This window comes from Notamacropus eugenii, chromosome 5 (assembly GCF_028372415.1).
Source record: "Notamacropus eugenii isolate mMacEug1 chromosome 5, mMacEug1.pri_v2, whole genome shotgun sequence".
Lineage (NCBI taxonomy): Eukaryota > Metazoa > Chordata > Mammalia > Diprotodontia > Macropodidae > Notamacropus > Notamacropus eugenii.
Window position 1 is genome coordinate 3,562,942 of NC_092876.1, and position 14,426 is coordinate 3,577,367.

Genomic DNA, 14,426 nt, shown 5'->3' on the forward strand with positions numbered 1-14,426 from the left:
AAATCCTAAGGGACTTACTAAAGTTGAACTGTTTACATTCCTACATGGAAAGACAATATTTGTAACTCTTGAAACTTTTTTCAGTATCTGGGTAGGTGGTGGGATTACACACACACGCAGAGAGAGACAGAGAGCACAGGGTGAGGTGAATAGGATGGGATCATATCTTGAAAAAAATGAAATTAAGGGGTGGGAGGAATATATTGAGAGGGTAAAGGGAGAAATAGAATGGAGCAAATTATCTCTCATAAAAGAGGCAAGTAAAAGACTTTTCAGTGAGGGGGAGAAGGGGGGAGGGGCAAGGAAAAACGTGAAGCTCACTCTCATCACATTTGGCTCAAGGAAGGAATAAAATGCACACTCATTTTGGTATGAAGATCTATCTTACGATACAGGAGAGTGGAGGAGAAGGGGATAAGCAGAGTGGGGGGGGGGATGATGGAAGGGAGCGCAATGGGAGGAGGGAGCAATTAGAAGTCAACACTCTTGGGGAGGGACAGGGTCAAAAGAGAGAGTAGAAGAAATAGGGGGCAGGATAAGAGGGAGGGAAATATAGTTAGTCTTGCACAACACGACTATTATGGAAGTCATTTGCAAAACTACACAGATATGGCCTATATTGAATAGCTTGCCTTCCCAGTGGGGATGGTTCAGGAGGGAGAGAGGAAGAGAAGTTGGAACTCAACGTTTTAGGAACAGCTGTTGAGTATTGTTCTTGCATACAACTAGGAAATGAGAAATACAGGTAATGGGGTATAGAAAGTTATCTTTCCCTACAGGACAAAAGAGAAGATGGGGATAAGGGAAGGGAGGGATGTTAGAAGGGAGGGCAGACTGGTGATAGGGGTAATTAGAATGCTTGGCATTTTGGAGTGGGTGAGGGGAGAAAATTTGGAACTCAAAATTTTGTGGAAATGAATGTTGAAAACTTGAATAAAAAAAGAAATGTGTCAAGAAATGGCCCCTTTAATTAAAAGGAAAGAAAGAAAGAAAATCAACCTGGGAGGTAAGACCCTGAGGGTTGTTGGCCAAAAGAGTAATATTTTCTATTTACATTCACTCTGAGCCAGGAAGGCCCCCAAAATAGCCATTCAGTGGTACTTGGCCAGGGACCTATTGTCCATCCATGAGCTCCAGAGTGAAATGGGTTTAAGGTTTGGTAGAAAGGAAAGTGAGGTGAGAAGAGAGAGAGGCAGAAAACCACAGAGACAGAAAAGAAAAGAAGAAAAGAAAGATACAAGAAATTCACCAAGTAAACCCCAATAGGCAGCTTACAGCCATTGAAATTTAGCTTGTTTTGGAGAGTAGAAACAGCAGGAGACAGAGAGGATGAGCTGAATTGCCTAATTGGCTAAGTCCCCATTTTGGCAGAAAATATTATGAATTGGGGCAGGGGTGGGTGCGGGGGGAGACAGGGACCTGGCCTCATACATTGGTCCAATGTTTCTGGTAAATAGAGAAACTTAAGAAAGCAGGTTAAGGTAACTTCTGGATCACCTTCCGATTCTCAAAAGCCCTTAGCAGAGCTGTTTAGATGAGGCCAAAGAAAAGGGTACCTTCTGTCGCTGTTCATTAGCATTTGTGAAAGGCCTAGTCCTTCCCTTATTAGAGAGGACAGAGGGAAAGAGCTGAGTCTGGGGAACTATTCAAAGTCCTAGGAGTTTTCCTTTCACCTCAGAGTTGTTTTGGTTCACATTTCTCTTATTAGTTTAGAGAATTTTTATTTGAATTTTTAAAAAATCAAATACAAAACAAGGAAGTTAAAAAAAAAGGCATTGCAATGTGCATAGCAGAACTTGAAAGAGGATTCAAAGTATAGAGCAATACATTTCCTTTTCAGGAAGACCTACATAGTAAATCCTCTGCCTTGTCTTTTACCTGTCCAGCTTTTCTTTCTTTCCTTGTAAGTTTTCTTTTGTTCTCTGCTGTGCACTCTTTCCTTTATTGTTTTTTCTCCTTACTGTCCTTCCTCCCTGAAGGCTACAATGAAGTATGGATATATAAATTTTCCCCAAACTACTACTTTGACTGCTGTCAGCCTGAAAACTTGGTTCAAGAAAAGACTTCAGGTTAAAGGCATGCGTTATTTTTTAATTAATTCCCTTTTAAAGAAAACGTTCATAACACTGCAGAATGAGAGGTTATCTGACTGACTCAGTATAGAAACTGACTGGTTTAAATACATTTTATCATGAGAAAGGAACTCTCTTAGTTGAACAAATTGTAAATTTAATAAGACAATTCACAAAGTAGTTTCAGTTGGGTTTTATAATCCCAAGCTGTGTGAATTTCCTTTCTATAGCATATGTCTCCATGACATATGATAAGGAGAAAATCCCATCACTCTGATGACAGGCATCCTGTCATAAACAGGCCCTTGAAGTTGTGAGCACAAGAAAGAGTATCTTAACAGAGCTAACAAAGTTGAAATTGCAACTCGGGACATCTATGATTTTCCTTATTGCTAAGATGCCAGGAGAAGGGTCTGGTAAGGAAGTTACTAAATCAACCCTTTTGCTTCACTGACACCAAAAAGCATACTCTGACTTTACTTAAGATAACAAAGGAGACTATTAGGTCCAGGCTCTTCTTAACTGAAACTCTGGCCTTCACTAAAGGAGGATGTGGGAGTGCTGACAATATTCCAACCACATTGTAGAAACCTGTTTTGAACAGGACAAATTATAGCTCATTGAGAGAGGGAAGGCCCTAAAGTGAAGGACTGAAGAATAAGGAAATAATGGGTATGGTGGAGAGGCAGTATACTGAGGAAGATGACATGCTGGAATGGGCTGATTTACACAGGGAAAGGAGTTTGCCCAAGTACCCAAGCTTTTCCATGAAATATGAGGCAAGTTTCTCTTGGGTGAGTTCAGAGTGGACAGTGAGAGAGAGAGACAGAAGGGAGGGTTGGGGAAGAATGAAAAGAATTAGAAAAGCTGCTGGGACTAATGGGCCAGTGAGTCAGTTATGTTGTTCAGGCATTTCAGTTGTTTCTGACTGTTCATGGTCCTGTCTGGGGTCTTCTTGGCAAAGATACTAGAGTTGTTGGCCATTTGCTTTTCAGGCTCATTTTACAGGTAAGGAAATTGAGGCAGACAAGCTTAAGTGACTTGCCCAAGGTCACACAGCCAGTAAGTGTCTGAGGTAGGATCTGACCTACAGTGTTCCTGACCAGTACTCTATGCACTGAACCACCTAGCTGCTCCAAGAGAGTCAGTTAGAGACATGTCAAAGGATAGCCTTGCCACAGGGAAGGCCACACTGAGACTCAACGGACTCAGACAGCCTGCTTTTATGATTTTCTCTCTCTCTCTATTCAGTAGCACCAAAGTAGTAGCAAAGGCTGCTGCTTTACTTAGAATTAATCCAAGGCTCTGCTTTACATAAATCATCAACCTGTGTCCATCCCTTGATCTCTGAGGTTCAATCTTTGGCATGTCCTTGGAGAATCATTGGCCAGAATCATTGACAGCCACCTTTAGTCTGAGGAAGTGGAAGGGAGAAACTCCCAGGTGTCCCATAGTATGAGATGCTTCAGGAGCCAGAAGGAAGTGTTTGGGATCTTCACTATGAGTCTGGTTAGGTCACAACAGGATTAGAACCAGGAAGAGGCCACTCACTATAGGAGATAAGGTGCAGTAAAGAGCCAGAAACAGGGCTGAGACCAGAACTTCCATTTGCTAATTAAGACACAGACCATAGTACAGGGCCTGAGGTAGAATCTGAGACCTGGTGTCAGCCCTGGGCCCAGTCAATTAGTTACTCAGCAGGGATTGAGCACCTCCAGTTTTCCTGGCACCTTTCCAAGCTTTTGGAAGGGAAAAGTCATTACCTGATGTCAGGGAGCTCCCAGTCTGGCACCTAAACATGGAGATGGTTTGAGAGGAAGCAACGTATAGGGAGCATTGCTCTTAGCTGATCCAGGGAAAAGAGCATTTGAGAATGGAAAGAAATGGAGTTCTATGGGATATAAGGGAGTACAAGGAGTGAGGCTCCTACATGGTTTAAGAAGAGGAGAATTAGGGAGAAAAGCCTCAAAATCAAACCAAAAATGACAAAACTTTCAGGCCCAGCTCAGATGTACTGTGGGCTCTGTTCCAGAGCACCACAATAAAGTGAAAAGTACAATCAGTGAGTCACCTGAATTTTATGGTTTCTCACTGCACATCAAAGTTATCTTTATAATATGCTGTTGGATATTACATGTGCAGTACTATTATGTCCAAAAGAAAATACATACTTTAAACATACTTTATTGTTTAAAAAAGGTAACTATTTGCCAAGCCTTCGGTGAATCTTAATGTTCTCTCTGACCTAGCGTGGATGGCTGCTGACACCTCGGGGGTGGTTGCTCAAGGTTGGCAGTGGCTATATCGGTTTCTGAAAATAAAGCAACAGTGAGGTTTGCCCCTGGGATTGATGCTTTTTTTCCCTTGAACTTAGGGTTGTTGTAGGATCTCGTTGTACGATTATTAATTGGCCTGATTCCAAAACTTTGATGTCTCATGCAATAAGAAGATCCAAATAGAGGGAGAGAATAAGTTACCTCGCAATAATGAAATATATTTTTAAGAAAACAAAACAGAAGCAAGTGGAATAGAGAAAGGCCATCTACTACCATGGAGAGAGCATGCCCACTGGCAGGGTTGGAATTCTAGTCTTAGTTGCTGAGTTGTTGGGCAGGTCACTCAACCATTCAAAACTAGTGGTATGAGCTGTAAATGTAAAGATAATGCTGGCACTGCCTGTGTCATGGATATTTGTGAGGACCCAGTGTGATGGTGTGTGAAGCTTTTTTTAAATCAAATTGTCCTGCAGATGTGAGCTCATGGCATTTTCAAATGATGGACTCTATCCATTGAACTTTGAAGACTGCTCTTGACCTGAGAAAGTAGGATGTAGATACTCTAGTTTACTTTATCCCCAAGGGGGGAAGGGATTATACTTATAATTATGTGGGCACATGTGTTTCTTTATATATGATTCAATGTTTGTTTCTTGCAGGAGAGATTAGACCTGAAACAAAAGATGGTACTGCAAAATTAAGCATTTCTTTGAAAGAAATTCATAAGGAGAGGGATGGTCCTTGTGACTTCACTGGGAGAGAAATCTGTGCTGCATTTCACAGAATCCACACAGGAGAGAAACCTTATGAATGTGATCAATGTGGAAAGGCTTTCTCATGCAGCTCCAGTCTTGCTTTACATCAGAGAATTCACACTGGGGAGAAACATTATGAATGTAATCAATGTGGAAAGGCTTTCAGAATGAACTCTAAACTTAGTATACATCAGAGAATCCACACAGGAAAGAAATCCTATGAATGTGATCAATGTGGAAAGGCTTTCACATGGACCTCCCATCTTGTTGCCCATCAGAGAATCCACACAGGAGAGAAACCTTATGATTGTGATCAATGTGGAAAGACTTTTAGAAGTACCTCTGCTCTAGCTGTACATAAGAGAATCCACATAGGAGAGAAACCTTATGAATGTGATCAATGTGGAAAGGCTTTCAGAACGAACTCTCAACTTGGTACGCATCAGATAATCCACACTGAAGAGAAACCTTATGAATGTGATCAATGTGGAAAGGCTTTCAGAAGAAACTCTAAACTTGGTATACATCAGAGAATCCACATAGGAGAGCCACCTTATGAATGTGATCAATGTGGAAAGGCTTTTAGAAGAAGCTATAGTCTTACTTTACATCAAAGAATCCACACTGGACAGAAATGATACGAATGTAATCACTGTGGAAAGGCTTGTAGTTGTAGTCCCAGTCTTGCTATACATCAGAGCATCCACACTGGAGAGAAATCTTATGACTGTGATAAATGTTTAAAGGGTTTCACACAGAGCTCCAACCTTACTCAACGTCAGAGAATCCACACTGCAGTGAATCCTTATGAATGTGATCAATGTGGAAAGGCTTTTAGAAGTACCTGTGGTCTTGCTGTACATAAGAGAATCCACACAAGAGAGATGCCATATGAATGTTATCATTTTGGAAAGGCTTTCAGATTTAACTTCAGTGTTAGTCAGCATCCGAGAATCCACGTTGGAGAGAAACATTATGAATGTACTCAATGTGGAAAGTGTTTCTGACTGAAGTCTAAATTTGCTGTACATCAGAGAATTCACACTGGAGAGAAACCTTATGAATGTAATCAGTGTGGAAAAGCTTTCAGACTGAAGTCTAAACTTGCTCAACATCAGAGAATCCACACTGGAGAGAAACCTTATGAATGTAACCAATGTGGAAAGACTTTTAGAAGTAGGTCTGATTTTGCTCAACATCAGAGAATCCACACTGCAGAGAAACCGTATGAATGTGATCAATGTGGAAAGGCTTTTAGAAGAAGCTATAATCTTACTTTACATCAGAGAATTCACACTGGAGAGAAACCTTATGAATATAGTCAATGCGGAAAGACTTTCACACTAAACTGCAGTCTTGTTAAACACCAAATAATCCATACTGGAGAGAAACCTTATGCATGTAATCAATGTGGAAAGGCTTTTAGAAGAAGCTATGACCTTACTTTACATCAGAGAATACACACTGGAGAAAAACCTTATGAATGTAATCAATGTGGAAAGGCTTTCACACTAAATTTCTATCTTGTTAAACACCAAATAATCCATACTGGAGAGAAACCTTATGAATGTGATCAATGTGGAAAGGCTTTCAGAAGAAGCTATGATCTTACTTTACATCAGAAAATCCACACGGGGGAGAAACCTTATGTATGTAATCAGTGCAATAAGGCTTTCAGTCTGAAATCCAAACTCGTTCTACATCAGAGAGTCCACACTGGGGAGAAAACTAGTGTAATATAGTTTTTTTATACACTCTCACCTTACTAAACAAATCTGATGAAAGAGAAGTCCAAGAAAAATAATTTCTAGGTAAACATTTCATTACTTATGGCTAGTGGGTATTTAATAAAACAGTGGTGATTTAGGTCACTCCTATAAACCAAAGATCATTCATGGAGGCCTCTCAACACTTATATGCCCTTAGATGTCAGGGTGTTGCCAGGAGGCATAAATCAACTGTGATTGGTTGAAACTTAATGAAAGACCAAGTCTTATAATGAGAGGTGAGCTTATTCTGCTGAGGTGCTGAGGGCCATGACTCATCACTACATCTTGGACCAAGAGACTGTATCAGTAAGCAGCCCAAAATACACAGGGAGGCCTGTTATCACAGATTGGTGGATCTGCATTCATAAAAGGAAAGACAACTTTTGAGGGGTTAACAATCACTTTAGTCAGACATGTGTATCATTCCTTTAACCAAGTATCATTCACCTAGTGCAGGGGAGTCAGCATCCTGAACTTCAAAGAAAATACAGAGAAATTAAAAGTCATCAGATATGGCTTCCTCTACCTGAATTCAACAAGACAGTTGAACCCCAACTATCTGGCCATTGTTACCAGAGAGGGAAGCAGACATCTGGGTTCTTGAAGCCAGTGGGGCTGCTTAGTACCTTCCCATTGTCCTCATCTGGCCAAGCAAATACTTCCAATCAGCCACAAAGTAATCAACGGAAATGACTTCCTCTGCCTGACCATAGTTCAACAGAGAGACAAAGCTGTCTGACCATAGTTACCAGCAAGGCAAGCATGACATCTGTGTTCTCAAAACTGAAGGCTCCTTAGCAGCTTCCCAGAGTCATCATCTGGCCAAACAAACACTCTTACAAAAACTAAGCCCCAAAGTAAAACTTCACCCTCAATGTATTTATCACACTTTTTAGAGCCATAGGGCATCACATCCCTTGAGAATCAGTGTCTGCTTAACAAAAGGAATGGACCTTCTTACAAATTTTCCCAGGCCAGAAGATGGGTGGTAAAGATCCTCCTTGGTCATATTCAAATACCTGCATTATACTTCTTGATTATTTAAAAAAAAAACCCAAACAGCCAAAGGTCCTATTTTACTTGCCATTACGGAGACTTACCTCCATCCAGATCACCCCTGCCTGGAACAATGCAGCCAAAAGGGTGAATCCACTTCCCTTCAGACTTATGTGACTAAAATGCAATGGACCAGAATTCACCTAGACTAAAGCCTCTTTCCCTTTTGGTCACATCTCAGCTTTCCCAGTTGGGCAGGTCTTGCCCAAGATTTCTTCTCATCATCAGCCTTGCCTTCAAAGCCTGGCTGAGGTACCTATGGTGGCTGCTTTCTGAATGAGGAAATAGAAAGGGGGGGGGGAATCCTTAGTCCCAAATCAATAAGGGACTATTATATGAGAGAAATCATCATTTCTCTCACATCAGACAGTGAATTCTCAAGGACATGCCTTATTAAGATAATCCATTTGTAAGAGCATTCACACTAACATCATCCCTTATTTCTCCTCAGAAAATTCACATGAGATTGAAAGCATTCCTGTACTGAATGTGCAAAGGCATCAGATGGACTGGAGAGCTTATTAGACATCAGGAATTTTACCTGGTGAATAAACATCTGGACTCAGTTGGGAAGGTCTGTAGACAGAAATCATCTTTTCCTCAAGGATTCATGTTGAAGAGAAGGCTTATGAATGTGCTCCATGAGGATCTGCCTTTTCTTGGAAGATGGAAGTCATTAGACCCCACAGTATTCTCACTGGAAGGAAGTCTTATAAAAGCAATCTTTGTGGGATGGCCTTCACCTGGAGCTCATATGTGTGTGTGCTTTGGAGAAATCTTCCTGGTGATAAAATGAGGGAAGGCATCTTCTGTTTTGAACTGGATGCTGTGAAAAGGCAAATTAGACTTTTAGAGAACAGGGTTATAATGCTTAAAAACTGTTAAATACTAAATTGAATATATTTGGCTTTTAAAAGGATAATAATAAATTTACTGTTTGGGAAAAGTAGGAAAGACTTGTAAATTCTCCTTCTGTAGGAAGTTCTTTGGGGACTAACCAAATGCTTTGGGACATTCTCTTTGGGCAAGGTCACCAAATCTTATCAACCCTAGGGAAGAAGATGCTTAAACAAGAGGCTGTTCAGTTCTAAAGTAATGAAGTGATTGACTGAGTGATTAAGACCTCAGAACCACTGAGAATCAAAGTACGCTTTGGGGAGGACGAGCTTGCAAGTTGGTTTATTATATCCAAGCTTTATGAGAATTTGTCTGGCCTGATTATTGACATTATGAAATTCCCCCTAGAGTCATACGTATGACAGTTACTACATATTTGAACCAAGTCAGTCTTAACAGACTCCAGCTTTGATTCACAATGGGACCCCTTCCTTGAGTAAAGTTGATATCACATCTTGGAATGAAGAGCATAGGAGCATGATTTCAATCCTCATTATCTGGGAACTTGTAGTGCCAATGCGATACCCACAGTACCCACTATGGATATGCACACATATTTCCAAGGGAAATTCACAAAATGTAAACTCTCTCAAAAACAAAACAAAGTTATTTATTCAGATACCAGAAAGCCAATTCCACCATGGTAAAAGCAAAGTTTGTACACATTACCAATAAAGGGAGTACAGCCATCCCCAAGCCTTTCCTCTTTCAGGCCTTCCCACAAACAAGCTCCCCTTAGCAAAATTACTCCCTCTCTCACTCATGCTCTGCTACACTCTCTCAGCCCTGCCCTTCCTGCTCTACCTATTCAGCAATCTCCTGCCACTAAAAATTGAAAGAAAAAGAAATTGAACAAGCCATCGAGGAATTCCTTAGGAAAAAATCTCCAGGGCCAGATGGATTTACAAGTGAATTCCAACAAACATTTAAAGGACAATTAATTTCAATACTATCTAGATAATTTGGGAAAGAAGGAGTCCTCCCAAATTCTGTTTATGATACAAATATGGTTTTGATATCTAAACCAGGAAGAGCCAAAACAGAAAAAGAAAATTATAGACCAATTTCTCCAGTGAATATACATGCAAAAATTTAAAATAAGATTTTAGCAAAAAGAATGCAACAACTTATCAAAAGAATAATACATTATGATTGGGTACGATTCATACCAGGAATGCAGGCCTGGTTCCATATTAGGTAAACTATTAGTATTGTTGTTCATATCAACAACAAAGCTAACAGGAAACACATGATTATCTGAAGAGATGCAGAAAAAACTTTTGACAAAATACAACACCCATTCCTATTAAAAACACTGGAAAGGATAGGAATAAATGGAACTTTCCATTAAATAATAAGCAACATCTACCTAAAACCTTCAGCAAGCATTATGAGCAATGGAGATAAGCTAGATGGATTTCCAATAAGATCAGGGGTGAATCAAGGATGTCCCTTATCACCACTATTATTCCATTTGGTTTTAGAAATGTTAGCTGTAGCAATGAGGGAAGAAAAGGAAATTGTTGGATTTTTCTTAGGGGCCCTGCAAGGTACTCCCCCACCCACAGCAAATCCCATACAATGGATAACTAAGGAAGCCATATGGGTGGAGCAGTGACCCCTAGCTAGGGAGAAGCTTACTCATATACATCACTTAATCCAGGAACAACTAGATGGAGGCCATATTGAGGAATCAAATATCCCGGGAACACTCCTATATTTACTATCCCTAAGAAATCAGACAAGTGGAAATTACTTCATGATCTAAGAGAAGTAACCAAGTCAATGCAGTCCATGGGAGGACTTCAACCTGGGCTCTCTACCCCCATTGCACTTCCACAGAATTGGCCCTTATTAGTCATTGGTTTTAAAGATTGTTTCTTTACCATCCGCCTGGTTGATCAAGATAAACCAAGGTTGGCATTCTCTGTCCCATGCATTAATCTTAAAGCCCCCATGAAGAGATATCAATGGTGGCTTCTACCACAAGGGATGAAAACAGCCCCACCTTGTGTCAAAGATATGTTCAAAGGGCCATCGAATCTGTTAGGAAGCTCTATCCCTCAACCTATATTATTCAATACATGGATGATATTTTAGTCTCTACTCCCCATGATAAGGACCTCAGCCATATTTGGCTCAATTTAGAAAAGTCACTGTGCAAATATGGCCTCCTGAGAGCCCCAGAAAGGATTCAGAAAGAAGAGCCCTATAAATATTTGGGGGCCATCCTAGAAGCCACTTGCATTCAACCTCCAAAGGTAGAGCTAAGAAGAGGTAACTTGAGGGCCCTTAATGATTTTCAGAAATTCTTAGGCAACATCAAGTGGCTCATGCCTACCTTAAAAATCACGACTGGGCAGTTGAAATACCTTTTGGTATATTGAAAGGAGATTCATCTCTAACTTCTCCTTGTGCTCTTACCCCTGAAGTTGTCCAAGAGCTTAGCTTAGCAGAAAAAGAAATTCAAAAGGCCCAAGGTCTCAGAGTTGATCCCACAGGAGAAATGAGCCTAGTTATTCCTCCCACTCCCTACACATTCATTGGGGCAATATATCAACCTACACAGTGGGTTCACCTATCCAATCAACAACAAAAATCCTTAGTAACATATATAGAAAGGATTTCTAAAGTAGTATTTGAAGGACATAGAAGAATATTACAGGTGTTTGGTTCTCATCCTGAAAAATGTGTTCCCCTAGATAAAGAGCAGTGTCATTTCCTCTGGATAAATTTTCTCCCTTGGCAGGTTACTTTCCCAGACTTCTTAGGTCACATAAACAATCATATATCAAACACTAAAATCCTTCATTTGACTCCCCTATGTTATTCATTTTCCCAAAACTTACCTCACTTCATCCCATTTCCAATACTATTAATATATTCACAGATGCCTCCAATACTGGTAAAGCAGCCATAGTTAGTGGAAATCAGCACACAGTGTTAAACACCCCATACACTTCTCAAAAGGCAGAAGTAGCAGCAGTCAAACATGCCCTCATAATTCCCTGTCCCATGTAATATATCTGATTCACAATATGTTGTACAACTAGTTTCACGTCTTGAAACAGCAAAAATAAAACCTGTCTCTGATCAGGAACTGTTCCACTTGTTCTTGTCCACACTAGAGGCAATCTGTGGGCCTGTGTCTCCCTTCTTTATCACTCATATACAGTCTCACACTAACCTACCAGGACCCTTATGACAAGGGAATAGACAAGCTAACGCCCTTGTGTCTCTTACTCTCAAGGAAGCTGGGCTGTCTCACTTCCTCCTTCATCAACCAACAAAAATGCTCCACCAACAATTCTCCTTGCCCAGGAGAGTAGCTCAAGAATTAGTTAAAGAATGTCCTTCATGCGCAACCTTTGCATCATCTCCCTTCCCTCTTGGAGTAAATCCCAGAGGACTACGAGCCAACCACCTATGCAAATGGACATAACCCATATGGCATCATTTGGCAAGTATAAGTTCATTCATGTTTCTATTGACACATATTCTCATGCACTCTGGGCAACAGCTTAACCAGGGGAATCTTCATTTAATGGTCGAGCTCATTGCATTGAAGCTTTTGCTGCTCTTGGGATTCCTACCAAGATTAAAAGTGAAAATGGTCCCAGTTACACAAGGAGGCCCTTGGCAGAATTTTGTTCTTTATGGTCTGTCACTCAGAAAGCTGGAATTCCATATAATCCCTGTGGCCAGGCTAAAATTGAAGGAGCTCACCAGCGTTTGAGCTCACAATTGCTTAAACAAAACGGGGAATATGAACGCTGCTATGGCAAACCCTCAGTTAATCCTAATAGACTATGAAAACGAGCACTTTTAACTTTCAATTTTTTCACCTGGGACGATCAAGGGATAATGCCTATGCACAAACATTTTGCCAATGATAATAATTCACAACCCCACCCTTTGGTGTGGTGGAAGCCCTTGGAAGGAGGACCCTGGCAGGATCCTGCAGAATTACTCACATGGGGCAGAGGGTATGCTTGTATCTCTACAGGTGATTCCACTAAGAAACATCAAACCTCACCATGGATGGGGACAAGATCAGCAGACAATTGAGAGACCTCTCTCTCGCAGACAATGGAACCTGGAGAGTCAGAGTATCAACAAGGAAGACTCAGGAGGCTGCACCAATAATGTGGGGTCAAGTCAAGAAGATGATCGAGATGGCAGAACAGTCAATTGAAGCAGCAGAGATTCCTAAAACGGCCCCAAACTTACTTGTTGCAGTGTGTATCATCATCACTGGAGCAGTAGGGGTTCAGGCAGACACTGGCTGGGCTGGGCTTTAGAGACCCCCTACCATTTGGCCCCTTATGTGGCTAGATCAACCCCCTCTGGCAAATGTTAATGATACCCAATGGATACCTCATCCTAGACTTCCTGAAGGGATACAAGTAGAAAATGAGGGTACCCCTTACAGGTATACTTCACATTCAGTGAACCCACCCCTATCTTTTACCACAAATACAACTACCCATTAGTATTATGTAAGATGGAGATACCAACTTTGATTAATTCATGCAGAAAGTTATACCCATGCACTGGCAGTGGGCTCCCTGGGTCTTGGGGATTTAGATGGGATAATATCTCAGGATCAGTCCCATGTCCAGCAGGAGAGCCCTATTATTGGGAAGCTCATTGGGGAAATGAAGAGACTCATTGGAGGAAGTATGTTACCCTGTGACCTTCCAAAGTTAACATGACATGCAATGAATGTTTAAATGCAGCTAATTGGGGCCCTATCCTGATCACCATGGAGGAAACTAGAAGGGTACAATATGGTAATCAACCCATTCTTTTCTAACCAATCATTGTCTTTCCTTGATGATGCTCTAGCTGGCCCCCAATTCAACATTCCCCATGGTCCACTCCAAAATTCTCAATGGAAATTGGCAGTACTATCTGGACCACTAATGTTTGCTCAGGGTCAGGGCCCGAGCCCCCTGGGGTCCCCCTGACCAACAGGTCTCTGAATGCCTGTCAGTCTGGGTTGAGAGATCTGTGAGCTCTGAAGAAAGGAGACTGGAGACAAGATGATAAGCAACTCAGCAACTCCGTTTATTCAGCTGAAAGTCAGGGTTTATAAAAGCTGTACCCACCAATCATATACAGGCTGAGCTCATCCCATTACTTCACCATCTCATGACCATTACTTCATCACCTCATGACTATTCTACGTCCTTACACCTGCAGTAAGTAACAAAGCTTATCTTGTTCCTGAAGCTGGTTCCTGGGTTTCCAGGCCCACTTGTGACTTTACTGTATAGAACATCAGTATCTGCAGGAACATCAGGTTCCAGGGTCATACAGAGCTTCTGCCAGGGTTTGAGTAAGCACAAGTCCCACAGGAACAGGCTTTGCCTCTGCTATAGCCTTGGTCCCAGGACTTGCACCCCCCGGGCCCCTTATAAATGTTGTATCAAACATCATTCTAATTTAACTTTAAATGCATCAAAAATTGTGACCACATACATTGAGGCTTGTGTCTTTGCCCCATATGACCTGCTTATGGGTGATAGAATTCATATCCAAAAGAATCGAGAAGGCTTAGACATCTCTTCTCCTTCTTGTTATTTGCATCATTGTATT

The 14,426-nt window shown here is 41.2% G+C and overlaps 1 protein-coding gene across 1 annotated transcript; it reads left to right on the top strand.

Annotated features, from left to right (window-relative positions):
- The first annotated feature begins 2,267 nt into the window (after positions 1-2,267).
- Positions 2,268-8,877, top strand: LOC140508175 (uncharacterized). The gene is given in 1 exon segment (XM_072615952.1): positions 2,268-8,877. A coding segment is annotated over 1 exon segment (1,128 nt). The 5' UTR covers positions 2,268-4,982; the 3' UTR covers positions 6,111-8,877.
- Positions 8,878-14,426: the final 5,549 nt, after the last annotated feature.